Source organism: Camponotus vicinus, unplaced genomic scaffold, assembly GCF_025532165.1.
Source record: "Camponotus vicinus isolate PSW18456_S1 unplaced genomic scaffold, iyCamVici1.0 SCAF_14, whole genome shotgun sequence".
NCBI classification, from domain to species: Eukaryota; Metazoa; Arthropoda; class Insecta; order Hymenoptera; family Formicidae; genus Camponotus; species Camponotus vicinus.
In genome coordinates, this window is record NW_028141950.1 from 611,282 (window position 1) to 631,591 (window position 20,310).

Genomic DNA, 20,310 nt, shown 5'->3' on the forward strand with positions numbered 1-20,310 from the left:
ATGTATTGAACATGTTTAGTTTCTTTTGTATATGATTTATTTCTCAACAAGTGAAAGAAGTTTTTCTGTGATCATGAATTATATGACTTATTTCTTTACACCGTATTTTAAAAAGTAAATTTTTTACAAGTATTGCACAATAATACATAAAAAACGCTAAGTAACGCTTACTAACGATAATAGATAAACGATAATACATAACGATAATACATAACGATAATAGATAAACGATAACACATAACGATAATACATAAAAAAACGCTAAGTTACTAACAAAAAAATGAAACATTCCTGAAAATGCATGTCAAATGCGTTCTTTTTACACAACTCGTATTCAAATATTTCTTTCAATAACATTTGCAGCTTACAAACTATCTAATTATTTTAATTATTTTAACATAAGACTTTAGTGACCTTCCTATATATTGTCTTGTGCATTTACGTGAATTAATTATGCAGATTATCTCCTTTACATACGTTATCATCTTTAATGATGTGGTTCCTTGATGATAATCCGGCATTTGCCGATATCTATAATTCAAATTGTTTAGATTTCTTTTAATGCAACATTACTTAATACAATGTTCTATATGAGAGGAAGCTGTGTACTTATAATTATAGCATCTCTTATCTTATCCATTGTGATGGTAATTATACACAATATCGTCACGTACCAATGGCTATAAACGCAGTTAATTATGTGTAGAGAGGATTCTGCTTCGGACTACATTTGCAATACAAAATTTGCGATGATGACACTGTAATATTAGCATTAATATTCGTATGGCGTAGCTAGAATTTTTAGATACAGAAAAGTTTTAAGAAGAAGCTTCTCTATATATGCAGAAATAAAATATTTTTAAATAAAAATTATACTTTTTTCCCCTTTCTTTTTTATATTTTTATATCCTTTTTATATCTGTTTTATATCTTTTATATTTATATATGTTATATATTTTATATATAACATATATAAATATAAAAGATATAAAATTTAGAGATATGTATGTATGGGATATTTTTAAAATTGATATTTTAAAATAATATACCATTCAATTAAAATCGTTTCGAGAAAATATGACTTATTGTAAAAATATCGAGTTTTGGAATACTTTTACTTGGTGAATCGAGAATTATTATTTTCTTTTTTTAATAATGTTGTTTATATTTACTTACATTTGTTCAATATTTTATATGATATAAAAAAATTAATATCTTATATATAATTTATTAATGTAGATTTTGATGCATCAATTTATTATAAAAAAAAACTGGTTTAAATCATTTAAAATGGTTCACAATTTTCTCCCTCTATCTCTCTCTCTCTCTCTGTCATGAATTCGATTAAATGCATTCCGTATCTCGTCAGAAATAGACATTGAATGAAATTCACAATGCAGTTATTAAATTCCTGATCCTCGAAATGAAAAATTCACTTAGAGATCTTTTTAATTTTTTTGTTCAGGATTTTTAAAAAATATAAAAATGTTAAAAAATATTTTGATAATCATGTACATTGCATTACACAGAATTTTGCCTTATATCGGAATAAATCTATCCACGTACGAATTTAATTATCTATTTTTTCCGCAAGGCAGAGAAAATCTAAAAGCGTAAAAAATCATTAACGATCTAATTTACAAAGGACTCGCTTTTTGCGTTCTCTTTTATGATTTCCCGGGCTGATCAGCAGTCCGTCGAACCGTTCCTGATGTCACGACCGAGTCTAGGCTCTAGACCCAATTCACGAACAGTTTCGGTTCAGAAACGACCGAACCACCATGCGGAGCGTGCGCGAGACGTCGGGCTGATAGTGAAGAATATTTTATCGCGATACATTCTTTTGCGCCTGGTAACCGATCGGAGACAGTCGGATAGAACGTGACTCGGATTTCTATCGAGCGGTAAGTCGTTGACATTTTGGTCCATATTCTGAATCCTCTTTTATTGATAAAAGTGCCTTTAAAAGTGGCTTATAAGCCTTCTGAATGGCTGTAAGTCACTTTTAGAGGCACTTTTATCGATAAAAGAGGATTCAGAATATGGACCTTTGTGACGCGCTAATTATTACTAAAAAAAATTCTCAAATCTGTATTATATTATATATATGCGTATACCGGCATGACGCCATGGACCATGTGCTTAAATTCTATACATCAGGTAAGGTCGATATTATATTTGTGCGACAAATTTTTTAGGCACATTGATTGGCTGCGGGATAGAAAGTTTTTAAAGATTCAAAAAATTATTATCCCATTCAGCCAATCAATGTGCTTAAAAAATTTGTCGTACGACACCAATTTTTTAAGCATATTAATTGGCTGCGGGATAGAAAGTTTTTAAAGATTCAAAAAATTATTATCCCGCAGCCATTGTGCTTAAAAAATTTGTACGACAAATTTTTAAAGTACATTGATTGGCTGCGGGATAAAAAGTTTCTAAAGATTCAAAAAATTATTATCCCATTCGGCCAATCAATGTGCTTAAAAAATTTGTCGTACGACAAATGTAATATCGGCCTAAGAGTGCCAACAATTATACGCCGAGAGAGATAACAAATTTTATGGTCTTTTATCCTTTTCGGAGCGCACTACGCATCATCAATTCTACAAGTACGTCAGCAAAGATTTATCCTCGAGAAGTGAAATGTATACGTTGTTTGCTGAATCTGCTTAAAATAATCTTTCCTTCGGATTAAAAACGCAAGGATAGATAGCTTCGGACTGTACAAAACAAGGGTAGATTATCCTCTCTCGACGCGCTGCATCATTGTGGCACTCGTTCCAATGTGTATAGAGCTCAATGACCGCGTGGTACATTGACGTTCTTCGGTGTGATCGATCAATGACTGCTTTACGTGATTAATGACAGCTGACGCGACCGAGCGGCGAAGTGGACGGACACGAGACGCGACTCGCGAGTGCGAGATACTCTCGTTTCTTTGACATTTTCTGTCATCAAATGAGACAAAACTTGATATCGTTGCGTCATCGATTTACGAGCAATCGTGCGTAAATTGTTTGCGACGCGCGAATATAACACGGGTCAATAGAAACACGTGCAGCGAGCTAGTAACTTAAAGTGACGAAGTGACGTGGCCTACTTGTTACTATTCATTGCGTCTTTTCTACGTGTATTATGAGAGAAAAAAAAAAGTATATCGCAAAACCGTTAGCTAGATTAGCTAGATTATCGCGGGGGGGGATTTTGCGAGTATCAATTGAAAGAGTCAATAATTAAACAAGAGATAATTTAACATGATTGCCGGATAACGGAAAATTTGATAAAGTGCTTTGTTTCGCAAGCCAACCGTCTAGATTGACCCAAAGATTATATCTAAAAATATCTTCCAGGTAATAAATATATATATGCATTTGTATTACTTTAATTTTCCATGCTGAGTATGTTTTTCTGGAATAAAGCATTCAGCTTTTATAAATATTATTTCAGTCTGAATATAAATATAAATTGGAAGATATTGTCCGCAGCATGCGTTACATAAGATAAAAATATACGCAACTTGCTGCCAATTTTATATATAAGTATACACAAACACTTTACAAAAACATGCTACAAATAACTTTATGGAAGAACTTTCAAATTAAGATTCTTTTAATTTTTATTTTATACGTCGTTAATAAGTCATTTTTATTTCATATAGAATGTAATTGAAGAAAGAAATAAAAGTTGTATGTTTTTTTTTTTTTTTAAATTAAGCAATAAGAATTATAACTTTAATTTGATAATTTACAGATCATGGCAGATGTAAATATCTTAGGATGGGCAGATTATCTTGTTATAGCAGTTATGCTATTCATAAGTGTTGGAATTGGTATTTATTATAGATTCAGTGGAGGACGTCAGAAAACTATGGAGGTATGCAGTTATCGAGTATTATTGATTCTTTTTTGAAGAAAGTTTTTTAAAAATAAAGTTATTTTTTCTTCAGATATTTTGTTATATCGCAATAATATTTTTTTACAGGAATATTTTATCGCAAGTCGATCAATGAGCATTGTACCTGTTGCTGTTGCTTTAGTGGTATCTTTCATGTCTGCTATTACATTGCTTGGTGTATCCGCTGAGAATTACACATATGGGACACAATTTGTTGTAATAAATGTATCATATTTAATAGGCACTCCATTTGTATGCTACGGATTCTTACCAGTATTCTTCAAATTACAAGCAACCAGTGCCTATGAGGTCAGTTATGTGAAATTCAATAATTATTGTAACAATTATTAATTGTTATAACATATTTGAAAGTATTACTTATTTTAGTACTTAGAAAAGCGTTTTGGAGTAAAAACTAGGATGATGGCTAGTTTTGTTTACTGGATTCAACTACTTTTATATTCAGGAGTAGTACTTTATGCTCCTTCTTTAGCGTTGGAAGCAACAACGGGAATTTCTAAAACCGCCAGTATTATTATTATCGGTCTCGTCTGTGCTTTTTATTCGAGTATAGGCGGCATTAAGGCTGTGCTGATAACCGATGTATTTCAAGCTTTACTTATGTTTGCTGCGGTATTTGTTATTATTGGCATAGCCGCGACTGAAGTAGGAGGTTTAGAACAGATATGGGAGATAGCGAAGCAGGGACAACGAATCGAATTTGATAGGTATTAAATTTACTGTTCTATTAAGTATGAGTTTATTGTTGGATTATAATACTCTTTATTACATCTGTATATATTTATAGCATTTATATCGTTGCAGCATTTCTCCGGATCCAACAGTAAGACATACCTGGTGGTCTCTTATCATTGGTGGTTTATGTACATTCTTATCGATTTATGGAGTGAACCAAGTACAAGTACAACGTTCGTTAACTGTAAAGTAAGTTCTTTAATATGTAATTTAAGCAGCACATATTAATGATTACATTAAAGTTTTATAATTTATAATGTATGTGAAATATTAACATACAACATATTAAGTAATTTTTGTTTTTATTTTATTAATATATTTTACTAAATAATTATTTTTATAACACCTCATTTATTAATTAAATTAAAATTTTTAAAAATATTGCATCGAGTAAATTTTGTTCTAGAAATATCCAGGCTGCACAAAAAGCTTTATGGTTGTCTTGGCCTATTCTGTCAATTCTTTCGATCACAACTTGTTTCTCAGGATTAGCAATATATAGTAAATATCATAATTGTGATCCAATTCTCCAGAAAAGGATTTCTTCACCTGATATGCTTATGCCATTATATGTCATGGACACAATGTCCACTCTACCTGGTTTGCCAGGTCTTTTTATTGCAGGTAATATATTTCTGATGTATTTTTATCAAGTATTCTATTTTAATATTTAAAACTTCTAGAAACTTGTAGAAATTATACTTACACAAAAATGATTATAAAAGTAAAAACATTTAAGAGCACAAATGTCTAAATAATTTTATATAAATATAATTTCATGTAATATAATTTATAATTTATCTATCTTAGGTTTCTCTCTTTCTCTCTCTATAGTATATAATTTGAAAACAACAATAGATATATTTACAATGTTAACCTGAAATATTTAATTCTAGGTATTTTTAGCGCAGGACTCAGTACAATTTCTGCAGCATTAAATTCTCTGGCAGCAGTAACATTAGAGGATTATATGAGACCTATATATAGAAAATATACAAGGAGAGAATTCTCTCCTACAAAGTCAACCACCATTGCTAAAATACTTGCTTTTGTGTTTGGCATTATTTCTATTGCTTTAGCATTTTTAGCGCAGTTATTAGGCGGAGTACTTCAAGTAAGTCGAGAAAAATCATGAAATTATCAAGAAAATCTTCTAGAGATAAATCAAGACAATAAGTCTAATTCATTATTATTATTTATGTATAAATGCGTTTAAATTTGTCATTAACGAAATGTGTTTTATCATAGGCTGGCTTAACCATTTTTGGAGTAGTCGGTGGTCCATTATTGGGCGTTTTCACACTTGGCATGGGCACCGAATCAGCGACAGAAGAAGGCGTGATAATAAGTACTCTCACGGCACTTGCGTTTTTATTTTGGATGGCTTTCGGTCAACCGCGTCCAATGCCACCTATGTTACCAACGACTATTAAAGGCTGTGATATGAATAATACGCTCACGAACGCAACAGTATTCGTTTCACAAAATGTTACAAATTTTTCTAAGTGAGTAATTCGTTGAATAATCGCTAAATTAATGTATGTAAGATATCAGCATTTAAAGAGTTACCATATTTTTTTCAGAAGCACTGGCGATAGTTCCTATTTTTATTTGTATCGTATTTCATACATGTGGTATGCTCCTCTTGGATTTTTAATAACGTTCATTCTTGGTCTATTTATCAGTGGCCTGTTTCGTTTGTTTATCAAAGATCAAAATGATAAATTAGATCCTAATTTATTTTTTCCTGTGATAGCGCGACGTATATATTATAGGCGACGTAGAGATATAGCGATCGATGATATAGCAAGTTATACATTAGAAAGTAAATATTCTTTTAACAATACGATCCAGAAGAATGACAGTGTAGACAAAAGTGGTACAAAAATTGAACAATGCATCATTTAAAAAGATTAATAGGTATTAGACATTCCATATCAGAAAAATACGCGAGAAGATAACATATAAATGAAAAGATTACATGAGATATTATGAAGGGATATTTTTTATTATATATGTAGTAAAAAAATAAAATTTATTGTGAAAAAAAGTATAAGTAATTCAGTGTGTGAGAGAATTTTCATAAATGTGTATTAATCACATTTATTTTTAACATAACACTTTTACATAAAATTAAATAATTTTGTGTATTGCAACAAATGTCTTCCATGTTGCATTTGCACTGCCAGTTTTTGCTGACTGAATATAATTTTCATAGGCACAATTGCATTATATATTTTGCAGTGAAACATATCTGTGCGTCTGCTTGAATTATAATAGAGCTTAGTTCTTTTTATATATATTTATAAATATACTTAAAGGAGAATTAGGAAATCTTGACAATATGTTAGATAATAGAGATAAGGCTATTTTTTTAAAACATCATATATGTAATGACGGTTGTAATAACAAAATTTCCGAAAGAAAGAAAATAAATTATATATTTGGTGTGTGTTGTGTTTAAGTATAGCTGTTTAAACATTTTAACAAGAATTAATATATATTTATATATATTAATTCTTGTTAAAATGTAATATTAATTATATATATATATAATTAATATATTCATTATAGAATTGTTAAGCTAAGACATCGTTATTTCTACAAAATAATTTAATTGCAACAGTTGTTTATCTATATTTTTTATTGTTAAATATTTAAAAGCTTGAATCAAGTATTAATTTTGCAAACATTTTGAAGAAAGAAAGAGGAGAGAAAATTTACAAGTTTCGGAAATGTTTCATGATTTGCAAAAGTGATATCTATAAATGTTGTTATACAATGTACTATGTTTGTTAATATATATATATATATATATATATATATATATATATATATATATATTGTAAAAATTCAGAGAGATACATAACGAAATATTTTATAGGTTGTACTTAAAAAAATAATAAAACAATTGTATATATAATGATATGTATGTCAAGAGTGCAGTATTTATTTAAATAAATAATTTTTATTATATTAAAAATATTATCGCTAAACTGTAAAGGTATCCATTTTACTTATTTAATTAAATATAAAAAATATAAAAACAACGTGATATTATTTCATATATTATTTTATATATTTCATATATTATTTCATATATTATTTTATGTATTTTATTCAACTTTTAGCAATTACCAAGCGAGATCATCTAATTACTTAATATTTATATATAATAATTACAATTGCAAATTTTTTCAAAAATTTATATTTGATATTTTATTGTATTAAATAAAGGTCCTAAAATATTCGATAATACTAATTAAATTTATTATTCCAATTTCATTAAAATCCATGGATAAGAGAATATTCATTCTGAAACATTTAATGAAAAAATAGAAAAAATTTCTGTTTCTCAAGTGAGAAATCTTGAGAATCTTGGGAACTTTAATTTTTAAATTGGCGGCTTTATCATATTTATAATGTATAACTTCCTTTTAGGTTCTCTCCACTATACTTAAGCGGATGAAAGAAAAAAATCCGGGATTGTATTTAAAAAAAAAGAGAAGGGGGAGAGGAAGAAACCAAAGTGGCCACGCAAAAGCTTCTGGTTCGTTTGGATTGACACGCCAGATTGAACCAACGACGGTCAGTTGAAACCAGTTTCAATTTATGCGATTCCGTTGGATCGCTGAGATCTCTCGGAGCTCTCTCTGTAGGTCCTTTTTAATTGTTTTTCCACTGAGACACGCGTCTTATGCGCGGGTCTGTAGTACAACGCCTAATATGACTTCTTTTCCTAGATGGAATGGCTGGGGACTATTCGTTAATGATCAATTAAGTCATCAGTGGGGGTATTGCAAGGCCCATGCCACTTCATTATCGTTCTTCGTCAAAAAAAGGCAAATATCTCGATGATTATCCTTGATGTGCACTCCTGAAGCACTCTCTCCTTGATTTGGCAACGCGTTCGGTTTTACAATTTTTTTCATTGCAGTATTATAATTTAAAAAATATGAAAACTAATAAATAAATTTTTCTTATTACATTTTACATAATTTCAGCATGTGAAATAATCTAATTCTCACACTCATTTTACAAAATTAAAAAGCTGAAAGAGATATTTCTGAAACTGGATTTCTTAATTATCCTATCAAGATCATAGTCGTCATAAAATAAGAATAATTTAAATTTTTTTCTTAAATCCTAAATTTCATCTAAAAATTGAAAATACACATATATATATATATATCCATATATATTGTAAAATAAATTACACTAATTGAAATATATGTCATTACTCAAAAGCAAAATATACATCGGCCTCTTTTTCTCTATTTCATTATTATTTCATGAGGTAAGAATTTTTTCCTACTTTTTTTATTCCCGTGCTTTCTTTATATTATTTTTGATAACATGTTAGACTGTCTTTGACTTTCAATGACAACGGTCCTTTGTAGATGTGTACAACACATTCGATTCTAACTCCGTAGAAATTAAATTATTTTGTGTAATATAATTGCATTTAAAAGTGAGATGATGAGATTAACAGTTTGTTTTCAGTGATAATATACATGTTTTTCCTGTGATGTGTTAATTTTAGTGTCAAATCGAATTCATAAGTGTTTCGGTTGATATAACATGATCTATTACAATAATTTTGACTTTGAACTTCGATTAATTTATTTCATTACAAAAAAATAATTCTACAATTTTGCGACGTATCATCTATGATTAAAATTTTTTTACGGAAGGTTTGTAATAATCAATAAAAATTGCAAACATGTCATATTATATTTACATTATTAAATCTTAGAAAAAAAATTTTTTGATGAATTAGCGTATTCGATGTCTCTTTAGGAGAGATTTAATAAGAGTTTATTAAATTTTACCCTTCTCCAATTTACAAGTTTTTGGCAACTATCAAAATTTTATTTTACCATTAAAATGAATTTTATTTGAATAAGATTTGAAAAATGCGTGACACGTGTGTGAATAGTTCAACAGTAAATAATTGGATAATTAACATCGCAATGTATTGCAATTCATTTTTTACAATTACAATTAGTCATATCCAAGGAATCGTGACATAGTTACTCACGCAGAAATACATTGAATAAAACTGCTTACCACTCTTCGTCGATTTTAATCGGTATTATCTAGTTAAATCTGCACATGCTGTGCGTGGACAGGATGTTCCAGAAATTGCGCGTTTTTTGTGCGAAAAAAAGAGAGGTTTTAATAAGAAACAATCCAAAATATGATGATGCTTTCAGTGAAACGACAATCGACGACTTTTTAATCACGAGCGTATTTTTTTTAAATAAAATTATTTGACTTTTTTTTAAAAAAGAATGTAAACTCTTAAATAGAAAGGAATGCAAACAGTTTTAAGAATGCATCCTTGTATATGTGTTTCCATACAAAAAGCAAGTGTTAGATATCATATATAATATTATCACAATGATATATATTTTATTATGTTCGTTTACTGTTGTCATTCGAGGTGTGAATAATTAATTAGTTAGATGACTGACTGTGATTTCAGTTTCGATTAATGTACGTCAATGCATAATCGTACAAATCTGTTAGAAATTCCCGTCTACCTGGTTTGTTTATCATCCTGTAAACCGTAACCGGTTAGATGTGGACTTAGCTGGATTCTCGGCGTGATTTTCGTGCTGCGAGTCATATTGAAGATACGATTGACTTCCTGTATCAGCTATTAGACGAATGATTGATAATTGATTGTGATATCACACGAAAATTATAGCGAGATATTTAAAGAGACGAGATTGTAATTTTCAATTATAAAATGATATTAATATCCTCTCCAAGGAATTAGAGAAAAAGGGAGAAAAGGAAGATAAATAAAAATCGAATAAAAAGAAAAAATTATCTAACACACGCAAATCTAAAAATACTAAAACAATGTTTCAACATTTTTTTTATATTTTTGTTTTATATTTTCCATATTTACAACTATGCTTTTGAATATAATTCAAGGCTTTATATATATTAAAATATAGTATGTATAGGATGTACGCCATATCCTGCTCTTTTTACTTTGTGCTCTTTTTTTATCTTTTTGTGTCTTTCGTATTATTTTCGTCATGCAAAATAAATCACATGGGATGGAGTTTTTTATAGAATCAGATATTCATCACACAAATCTATATAATTTAAGGCTATATTTCTTGACAAGAATCCGCTATTTGACAGTGTGCAGTCACGCTTATGTAATTTGGGGAATGAGTTCGAATATATTTTCTCATTTTGTTTATTATAAACAAATAATATATTATAAAAATTTCGAACAAGATACTATAAAATATGATAACGTTTATGTAATACTGTTTTTTTATTATTGATGCAATTTAATAATTAATTAACTTTAAAATTTCTTCTATTTCTATGTTGTATACATCTATATGCGAATAATAAATAAAATATCTTTTCTTTCTTGTAGAATCAATGCAATATAATGCAAAATTATTAAGTTTTATCAAAAATTTCATTACTTTATATTTAATCTCATTCTATTATTTGTCAAAGTTAATTTTTAAACCATGTTATATTTTTAAATCATGCATAATCAATTGCATAATAATAACCAAATATAGCTAAAGGGAAGCATAGAAAATACGCGATTTACGAATTTGGTTGAAGAAATGTCAAAGTTACAAACACTCAAAATTTTAAAATCGCATATAAGTGAAGGCAACGAGGTCAATTACGCAATCGATGAGATTTGAATGGCGATAGAATGAGTGTTATGATTTTGGCGTATTTTACATTGAAACCGGTTGCACGTAGTAGTAGGGGGATGATGGCTCGTATAAAGGCACACACGTGACAATTAAAACGATCAGTCTCGATTCCGTTCTCCGTTTAATCCGTCGATTTTCGCTGCCTGAAAACCGTGGAACTAAGAGGGCACGAAAGTGGAAGTTGGAAGTTCAAAGCGCGCGAAAATTTTGCGATTCTAAATAAAAAAAAACTGTGCGTCTTCGAAAAAACGAGGGACGAACGGACTCTTGCAAAAGAGCGAGTTTTCGATCAAAGCGAGCTTTTTAGCCGATCATATATGCGTTACATTAGGAAAACGAGCAAAATCATTCAACTACAATTTCGCACGTTTCTATCGGCTGGTACTCGCGATTAAGGCGTGATTAGTCGTTAGAATCTTTTGTATATATATCTTTTCAAAAATTGGTGATCCGTTCCACATCTTGAAAGAAGTTATTAAAAGAGGTAAGATTTAAAAAAATCCCATCTAATATTCTTTAAAAATAAATCAAAGAAAAGTTTCCGCTTGCAAACTACAAATATATGTAAATTTTCAAATTGCCATCGCTTACTTCTTCATTTAATTATTTTTAGTGTCGATTTATTCTGCATGATGAGAAAGTATAATTTTATTTAAATTTCATTTCATTTCTGCATACTATTGAGATTTTCGCATTTATAGAACTTCACGACAATAAACAGCTCTAAATTTTTTATTTATTTTTTATTTAATTGTATTATATGTCCTATTTTTTAATTGATTTACATGGATATTTCGATATTATTAATTTTTAGATAAATATTATAACAGATGTAATTCTTTTATGAATGTAATACATTTACTGTTTTATATTTTAAATATAAGTATACAATAATAAATACGTTAGAGTGAAAAATATGATAACCGCTTATTATTAGTTAAAAAATCTGATTATAGGGAACATACGAAATATTTCGAGTAATTAAATTTTTTAATAATCAGCCAAATTTTTTATTATCTATTGCAGTAACTTAGCAAACAATTAGATACAATTGATTAGTTGTCGTTTTATTAAGATTTTAAAAATAGAATTTAAAAAATTAATATGTATCAAATAAAAGTTGATTCTATTTTTACATGATTAGTTAATATCAAATACCCTTAAATCTGAAATCATTTTATCTAAAATCCTTTTAACATTAAATTCAATTATTTTTTATTCTTAACATTTTAATTATTTTAATTTTGACCAAATAAAATTAATATAATTAATAAAATTAATATAATATTAAATCAATATAAAATTTATACGCACATATAAACAACAAAATTGCTATTTATTATGCCACTTATATTATGTACTATTCATAATCATTTATCTAATAATACTAATGATATATTTCATCACGTTATGCGAGCAACAAAATATTGTCATCATACGCATTTTTTGCATATTTCTGAAAATTAATATAAAATTTATGGAAATTTTGTTTATTGTTTTCTTGACATTTAGATGCATTAAATCGCAGTTTCATTATGTTAACTAGTTCTAGCTAGCTAATTAAAAATCTAACCGGTTTGAACATTATCTTAATAATGATTGAAAAATAGAAGAATACATGGTAATGATGCTGTCGATAGTTATGTCGTCAGTTATTGTCTACGATAACGCGCAGATTGTTAAATAATAGAAATTGGATGCCTGCAAAAGGTCGATTAATATGTTCCATTTTATTGCTGACTTGTTTATGCAACGATTAATAATCATTGGGCAATCGATGCATATTCTTTGACAGAAATTCATTCTTTATCAATCAATCTTCTCACAGCTTTCCTTGTTAGTTTATACAATTATGCAATTTTATGTTCGTCTTTATAGGAATTTATGATCATTAATTTCATTTATATAATACTTAAAAAATTGTAAGAGTCATAAAAGTAAAAAAATTTTCATGACTGAAACTTTAAAGATGAAAATTAATAGCAAAATGTTATTCGTCAATTAATTTAGATTTTACATTAATAAAATTTTAATTTGATGCTACTTTTTGTTAAGATATCGCGCGTGTAAACTCGAAACTTGAAAAATTACGAACAAATAATTATTTATTTATTTTGGAATTTCAGTAAAGAATTTTTATTCTAAATTTTATAAAACACTCTGTATCCCTCCTTTATTAACTATAATGCCCGATTTCATCAACCGCGTTTAACTTTAATCTTAGTTCAACTCACTCTTTGTCTCTTTCTAAAGGAAGAATTAAAAGGAGATAAAGAGTGAGTTAAACTAAGATTAAAGTTAAACGCGGTTGGTGAAATCGGGCATAAATCATCTTGTGATATTTTGTCCTTATATAATTCGATACTAATTTTATAATTATAACTTATGAGAATAATGGTATGCTTTTCTATAAATTTTCCGCACCATTGATTAATATCACGTTGACACTTTGAATTAATTGATATTTCGATTAAAATTATACCAATAACGTCAATGCATTGCCACGATATATCTTCGATAAGATCTATAGAACACAAGGTGACTGGTGTCAAGTGAAAGAACCAATTGAGATGGTGTCATATATATCAATTTGTGTGAACATCGTTAAAGTGCCGCAATTATATTGTTGGACAATTTTCCGGAACGTACTATATTGCACTTAATATATTAATACTCTTACATTAAATAATTTTTACAAGCAAGCATTTTTTCTCTTCCTTTAACACTTTAGTTTTAATATACTTAATATATTTAATATATATTTCAATTGGATATATGTATGTCTTTCATTAATGTAGAATTGAACTTTACGACACAATTTGGTAATATTATTTTAATTTTTATATTTTTAAATCTCTATAACATAAGCCTCAAACAAAAGAATTAAAATCCGACTAAAATTATAATAAATCAGAAGAATAACTTTTTATCATATTAATTTATAAAAACCTTTTGTTCCTATCACTTCCGACACAGGAATTACTACATATTTTGGATATTTTACCACCATAAAAATTATTTTCAATACTATTAAAGAACTTTTAAGTTTGTTACTTACTTTTTCCTGTGCTGTATATCGTTAACAATATATGAAAAATGATTGGCAGATACTTGCGAAAATGCGACGGCATCTCTTCGTCCTGTTTCTCTTCCTGTCGGCCTCATCCGCGGAGCAGCGGCGCAGTGTTAAAAGCAATGAGGAGAAATGTCAGGAGGACCATCCTACTTTGCTCCATTATTTCTCATGGGCGGATTACACCGTGTTGGCCACGATGTTGTTAGTTTCGTGTCTGATCGGCACTTTCTACGGCTTCTTTGCCAAGAAGCAGGAGACTAGCCAGGACTTCCTTTTAGGAGGCTCCACCATGGGCACGTTCCCCACGGCGATGTCGCTGGCCGCTAGCTTCATCACGGCCATCGAGCTTCTGGGAAATCCTGCGGAAATGTACGGACAGGTGCGACGATACGATATATCGTAAGCGGGAACTCGATATTTCTGAAAAGAAAAAAGAGAAATGTGTTAGAGAAATAGAATCTTTCTTGAAAATTATTTTTTAAAAGGCATTTCTATTTGTCTATTTAGGGTACTCAATTCTGGATGACTTGTCTCTCTTTCATACTTGTGGTGCCGATTACCTCTACTTTGTATCTGCCGGTATTCATGAAATTAAGGCTGACTTCGAGCTACGAATATCTGCATCTTCGCTTCAATCAGCATTGCCGATTGCTCGCGAGCGCACTATATATGCTGCAAATGGTATTGTACACGTCAGTGGCTGTATATGCACCTGCATTGGCATTAAGTCACGGTGAGTGATGACTGAAATTATATTAACAGTTTGCAATCGCGTTAGATTCTAAATTTATTACTGCTGCGGCAAAAAATAGTATGATGTATCAAACTAATTATAATAAAAGCGCAATTTTTTATCTTTATTCTTATTTTTAAAACAACGATGAATTAACCCACACAGCACATTATACTAAAAGATAACGAAAAGATGTCTATAAAGACATCTTTTCGCTTTGTCGAAAAAGATGACATAAAAAAGACATAATAGTATGTGGCACGTGTTTCTTCGCTTGCCGCTACGCGGCGAGCCATTCTTAACTTATCTCGTATTTAATATTTATCACGAAATGTATATAAAGAATTAGTAATTAATATAAGATCTGAAGCATATTTTTGCCTTTTACGAGCAGTAATGCCAGAAAGAGGATACTGCTCGCACGCATCAATCAGACAGAGCCACATACATGTGCTACGCAGAATGATTGTATGCGTGTGAGCCGCATCCTGATCCTTTTCCTGACATTACTGTTTATCAGTTTAATTTCTGATAAATTGAATTTAAAATAATTTATTTAATAATCTGGATTCCTTGTTGGGATTCAGAATATTAAACAGATTATTAGAAATTAGGCGGATAAATGGAAGAAATAGCCAATTTATTGCATGTATTGAAGTATTCCTACTATCGAGTGTCGATAATCTATATAGAATGAATCATCTTTTAGTCATCTTTTAATCATCATATGGATAAGACTAAAAAGTCACTGAATTCAGGTCATGAGACGACTTTTAGCCATCTTTCCGTCGACTTAACGATGTCAGTAAAAGATGTCTGTGACAAAAAAATGTCCAGTTTTAGTAGTACTTTTAGACGACTTGATGCTGTGTGGGAAACCACTTTTTGTTTTATAAACGTTTGAACTTTATGACAGTTATAATGTGCACTTCAGTCATTTAAATAGAAAATAATTGAAATAATTGCGAGAATTATGAAATAACAGGGATATTTTTTGCAAAATAATGCATATTAAAAGTTTCTGACGATTTACTCGAGCACTTAATTCGTTAAAAAGTGACTGCGGAGCAACTTTTTGCTTAAACATATTTCCTAGTAAACATTAAAAATGTTATATAAAAGTAATAAGATAAAATGTTATAAATAACATACATAAGTATTATTGACAAGTTACTGATTATATAATTTTCTATTCATAAATGTAACATGTTATATAATATATTTTATATCATTGTTACATTATACTCCATATAGAATTAGTTCACATAAAATATTGGTCACATATGGAGTTGATGAATAAATAAAATAAATTACATTTCTTACTTCGATGTTATATTACTGCAACAAATAATATTTACTGGGTCAAAACTCTCGAAACTCTTCTCGTTATTGGCTTCATTATAATATAATTACACTGGAGTATACGAGTACATTTTTACCATAGTTTATAAGTAGTTGCCTATAAGTTTATAAGTAGTTTCCTTAATAATCTCATCAAAAATATGATCTTGAAAATTCAATGACACTAGAACGATAAACGATATTCTTTCATTTGCAGTCACGGGCCTAAATACTTACATAGCCGTCACTCTAGTCTACGTAGTTTGCATTTTCTATGCATCACAGGTTCGTAATTATTATAGTTAAATAACATTACATAGATTTAATAATATAACAATTATAAAAGTGCGATAATTATATACATTGAAAAGTAATATATAATTTTTTATTATATATATAATATAAAATTTCTATTATATATATTTTTTTCTATTATATATATAATATAAAATTTACATAATATTTTTCATCTATATTTTATTTTGTAAACTTAATAGAAAATTATATTTTCTGCAAAATATATATATATATATATATATATATATTTTTTTTTTGTTTTACGTAATAATTATATATATGTAATATTAAAATAACATTCATTTGCTATTACAATAGGGTGGTATGAAAGCTGTAATAATGACTGATACTTTCCAAGCCGCCGTTCTTATGGGCTCATTGTTCCTTATCTTGGGTTATGGATTGTCGTGGGCTGGTGGAATTGCGTTCGTTTGGCAGGAGAATGTGGAATCTGGCAGGATAGAATTCTTCAACATGGATCCCAGACCCACAGTGCGACACAGCTTCTGGAGCGTTGTCATTGGGGGTACTTTTTACTGGACCACCATGTTCTGCAGCAACCAAGCGTCTGTGCAAAAGTATCTCAGCGTCGAGAACATCTCGCAAGTAAGGATGTAAGTGTCTGTCCGAAAGACAATAACATCTCGCAATAGTGCAGGAACTTTGACTAAAAAACTGCTTGATTTATTATATTCAAATGTCAATCTTATTTATTATTGTTTCATCATTTATGTAATTATATATGGTGTAATTACCGCGTTACAGAGCGCTGTGGGTATCTTCGTTTGGCATGATCCTAATTTATAGCATCAATTTTCTGACTGGAATGGTGCTGTACAGCACTTACAAAGACTGTGATCCTTTAACCGCCAAATATATAAGCGATCAGGATCAGATATTACCGTTGTACGTAATGAATGTTTTGGGAAGCCTTCGCGGAATGCCCGGATTCTTCGTCGCCGGTATCTTCGCCGCGTCTCTTGGGTACGTAAACAATGGCTGAGAGATGATCGAAAATTTCTCCAACGAGAGAGATGTATGCATGTAAATTTATTCATCTCGATGTAACTTTATCCAAATTCGTTAAATTGGACTTGCAAATAATCCCTGGAATTATTTCAGAACTGTCGCGAGCGCTCTGAATTCTTTAGCGGCGATTACCTGCGAGGATATTTTTCGTGGACTCTTTCAGATAGATTTGCCGGCAAGTAAAGGCGCGATTTACGCCAGATGGATCAGCATATTTTTCGGAGCTCTCAGCTTTGCGTTGGTCTTCGTCGTGGAACAATTAGGTGGCGTTCTACAGGTAAATTATATATAAATTTTGCTGCATTGTTTGCAGATTTAAATTAATAATAATAATTATAATATTAATAAATTAATTAAAAATTAAATATTAATAAATAAATTAATAATAATATTAATAATAATAATAATAATAGTAATTAATAATAATTTGCACGAATATAATTTTTAAAGAATACAACACAAATCTTATAAGCATGCTTGTGATTTTTTTATTATTTTATGATTTAATGCTATACGATCTAATCTTTTATTCATTTTTGTATGCTATTTTATGTGTGTTTCTTCTTATCTGCATATCGCTCCGTAACTTGTATGTCATTCACCGAAAACAGATCATTCATTTTTAGGTTGCATTGTCTTTCAATGGTATGGTAGGCGGTGTGACTTTGGGATTATTCTCCTTGGGCATGTTTGTGCCGTGGGCTAATGCTAAAGGAGCAATAATAGGTGCCATCACGAGTCTAATAGTAGTGCTGTGGATAGGATTAGGCGCTCAAGTTGCGGCTGTAAGTGGACATATCCATTTAGATAGTAAAGACATCTCAATCGCACACTGCCCTTGCATAAATGAGACCATGATTATCCCTAATCAATCCGAGTACGAGGATGAAGTTTCGTCTATATATAAGGTGAGATTTACCCGAAAGTATAATTTTTTTTAGTATGCCTCATTTTTCATATTAAAAAAATTAATTAATAATTAAAATACAAATTAATTGCAACAAAATTAATTAAATTAATATAAAACTTAATATTAAATTAAATTAAATTATTAATTTAAATTAAGTTTGGTAGAAAAATGTTTGTGAATTTTAATTATTAATTTATTTCCAATTGAAATGTTATTTAATTAAAAATTAATACTTTATTAAAATATCATTTTACACATACGTACATTTTTTCTCTACTTTTTTATTTTTGCAATTTCTTTTTCATATATGTATCGACTTTATGTTTATCATATTTTTTTCTATAGTTTAACTTTTTTCTCGTATAATTCATTATTGTATTATTTTATATTTGTATTACTTTATGCGAGAGAAATTTATATTCGAGATCACAGCATAAATAACAAACACGCCGATAAGCATAACAGCATTACGATATGGCTTACAGATTAGTTACCTATGGTATAGCACAATCGGCTGTATGTTGACTATAATAGTGGGTCTGGCGGCGAGTTTTGCAACGGGTGCACAGAATCCCACCGATGTGGATCAGGACTACCTGAGTCCGCCGATCGCAGCCATGTTCCGCATGCAAACGAAGCCTCAAGTTACTGGAAATGTTCAGGGTATCACCAACTTTGGTCTCGAGCTAGCGGATGAGACGCAACGACGTCCGCCAGCATCCGACGTGAAATCCTGAAGAACCTGGAGCGGCAATGAGATCATGTCGGGTGAAATAGATATCGATAATACAATAATCGAAGTCTAATTTAGCAAGCATTAAAATCGAGTTGCATAACGGAATATTTATTCCCGAAGGTTTAGCGAACATTCAAATAGCCTTTAATATTTTTTTTCAGAATTTCATTTTGAAATGACACAAAAGTTTGATAAGTATTGTAAAGACGTTTGAAAAAGAGAGAAAGAGAGGGAGAGAAAGAGAGAGAAAGAGAGAGAAGAGTACAAATTGTCTTTCAGATTTATGAATTTGAATGAAAAAACTGCTCTCTATAATTTTATAATTTGCCAAAATTCAAGGGAAAAAATAAAATTTTCTGTAACTATTATATAAAAAAATATTCAACATTTTTAATCGTGGTATTGTTGGGATTATAATTCCAGATTTCTGCACTCTATGAATAATTAATTGAATTAATTCTTTATGATAAAATTTTCATTTTTTATTCCATCTTCTTTCTTTTTTTTATGTTATGTTACTATCACTTAATTTATTTTCACAAAATAAATAAATGACTAATAATATAGTTGATATTGCAACATTACTCTTCCGAATTTATTCCATAATTGCATCGTAACATATAAAAGAAAAGAGATGATGAAAAACCTATCATCTATAGGATCAAATTTTTCATTATTGAATTTACAACAAATTGAAAAAACTTTACATCTATATTATTTTAGTGTAAATTAAAATAATATCGCATTTTATTTGAATATCTGATTTAAAGAATTTGATTTTTCATCTAAAAGTAATAGTAATAGTACAAAATCCTCTGTGATTCT

At 29.4% G+C, this 20,310-nt stretch overlaps 2 protein-coding genes across 6 annotated transcripts; both read left to right on the forward strand.

The window, feature by feature from the left end:
* Nucleotides 1–1,740: 1,740 nt before the first annotated feature.
* On the forward strand, nt 1,741–8,743 carry LOC145965196 (putative sodium-dependent multivitamin transporter). Of its 4 annotated transcripts, none has more exons than XR_014436645.1 (10): nt 1,741–1,904; nt 3,754–3,876; nt 3,985–4,206; nt 4,285–4,625; nt 4,723–4,842; nt 5,060–5,277; nt 5,550–5,767; nt 5,902–6,158; nt 8,095–8,308; nt 8,397–8,743. XR_014436645.1 is itself a non-coding variant. In XM_083088582.1 (10 exons), the coding sequence occupies exons 3-10, from the start codon at nt 3,757–3,759 to the stop codon at nt 6,559–6,561; spliced, it is 1,821 nt and encodes a 606-aa protein (XP_082944708.1). In that variant the 5' UTR covers nt 2,576–3,353; nt 3,451–3,689; nt 3,754–3,756; the 3' UTR covers nt 6,562–6,703. The 4 variants fall into 4 exon arrangements, 3 of the variants coding, with proteins under 3 accessions (XP_082944706.1, XP_082944708.1, XP_082944707.1); XM_083088582.1 differs by lacking the exons at nt 1,741–1,904; nt 8,095–8,308; nt 8,397–8,743 and adding exons at nt 2,576–3,353; nt 3,451–3,689; nt 6,237–6,703; XM_083088580.1 differs by lacking the exons at nt 8,095–8,308; nt 8,397–8,743 and adding an exon at nt 6,237–6,703 and having other exon boundaries at nt 1,742–1,904.
* Nucleotides 8,744–9,292: 549 nt separating this feature from the next.
* On the forward strand, nt 9,293–20,134 carry LOC145965413 (sodium-coupled monocarboxylate transporter 1). Of its 2 annotated transcripts, none has more exons than XM_083088947.1 (9): nt 9,293–9,347; nt 14,471–14,818; nt 14,947–15,172; nt 16,731–16,798; nt 17,129–17,424; nt 17,576–17,794; nt 17,933–18,116; nt 18,466–18,747; nt 19,235–20,134. In XM_083088947.1, the coding sequence occupies exons 1-9, from the start codon at nt 9,324–9,326 to the stop codon at nt 19,484–19,486; spliced, it is 1,899 nt and encodes a 632-aa protein (XP_082945073.1). In that variant the 5' UTR covers nt 9,293–9,323; the 3' UTR covers nt 19,487–20,134. The 2 variants fall into 2 exon arrangements, with proteins under 2 accessions (XP_082945073.1, XP_082945074.1); XM_083088948.1 differs by lacking the exon at nt 9,293–9,347 and adding an exon at nt 11,480–11,847 and having other exon boundaries at nt 19,235–20,133.
* Nucleotides 20,135–20,310: the final 176 nt, after the last annotated feature.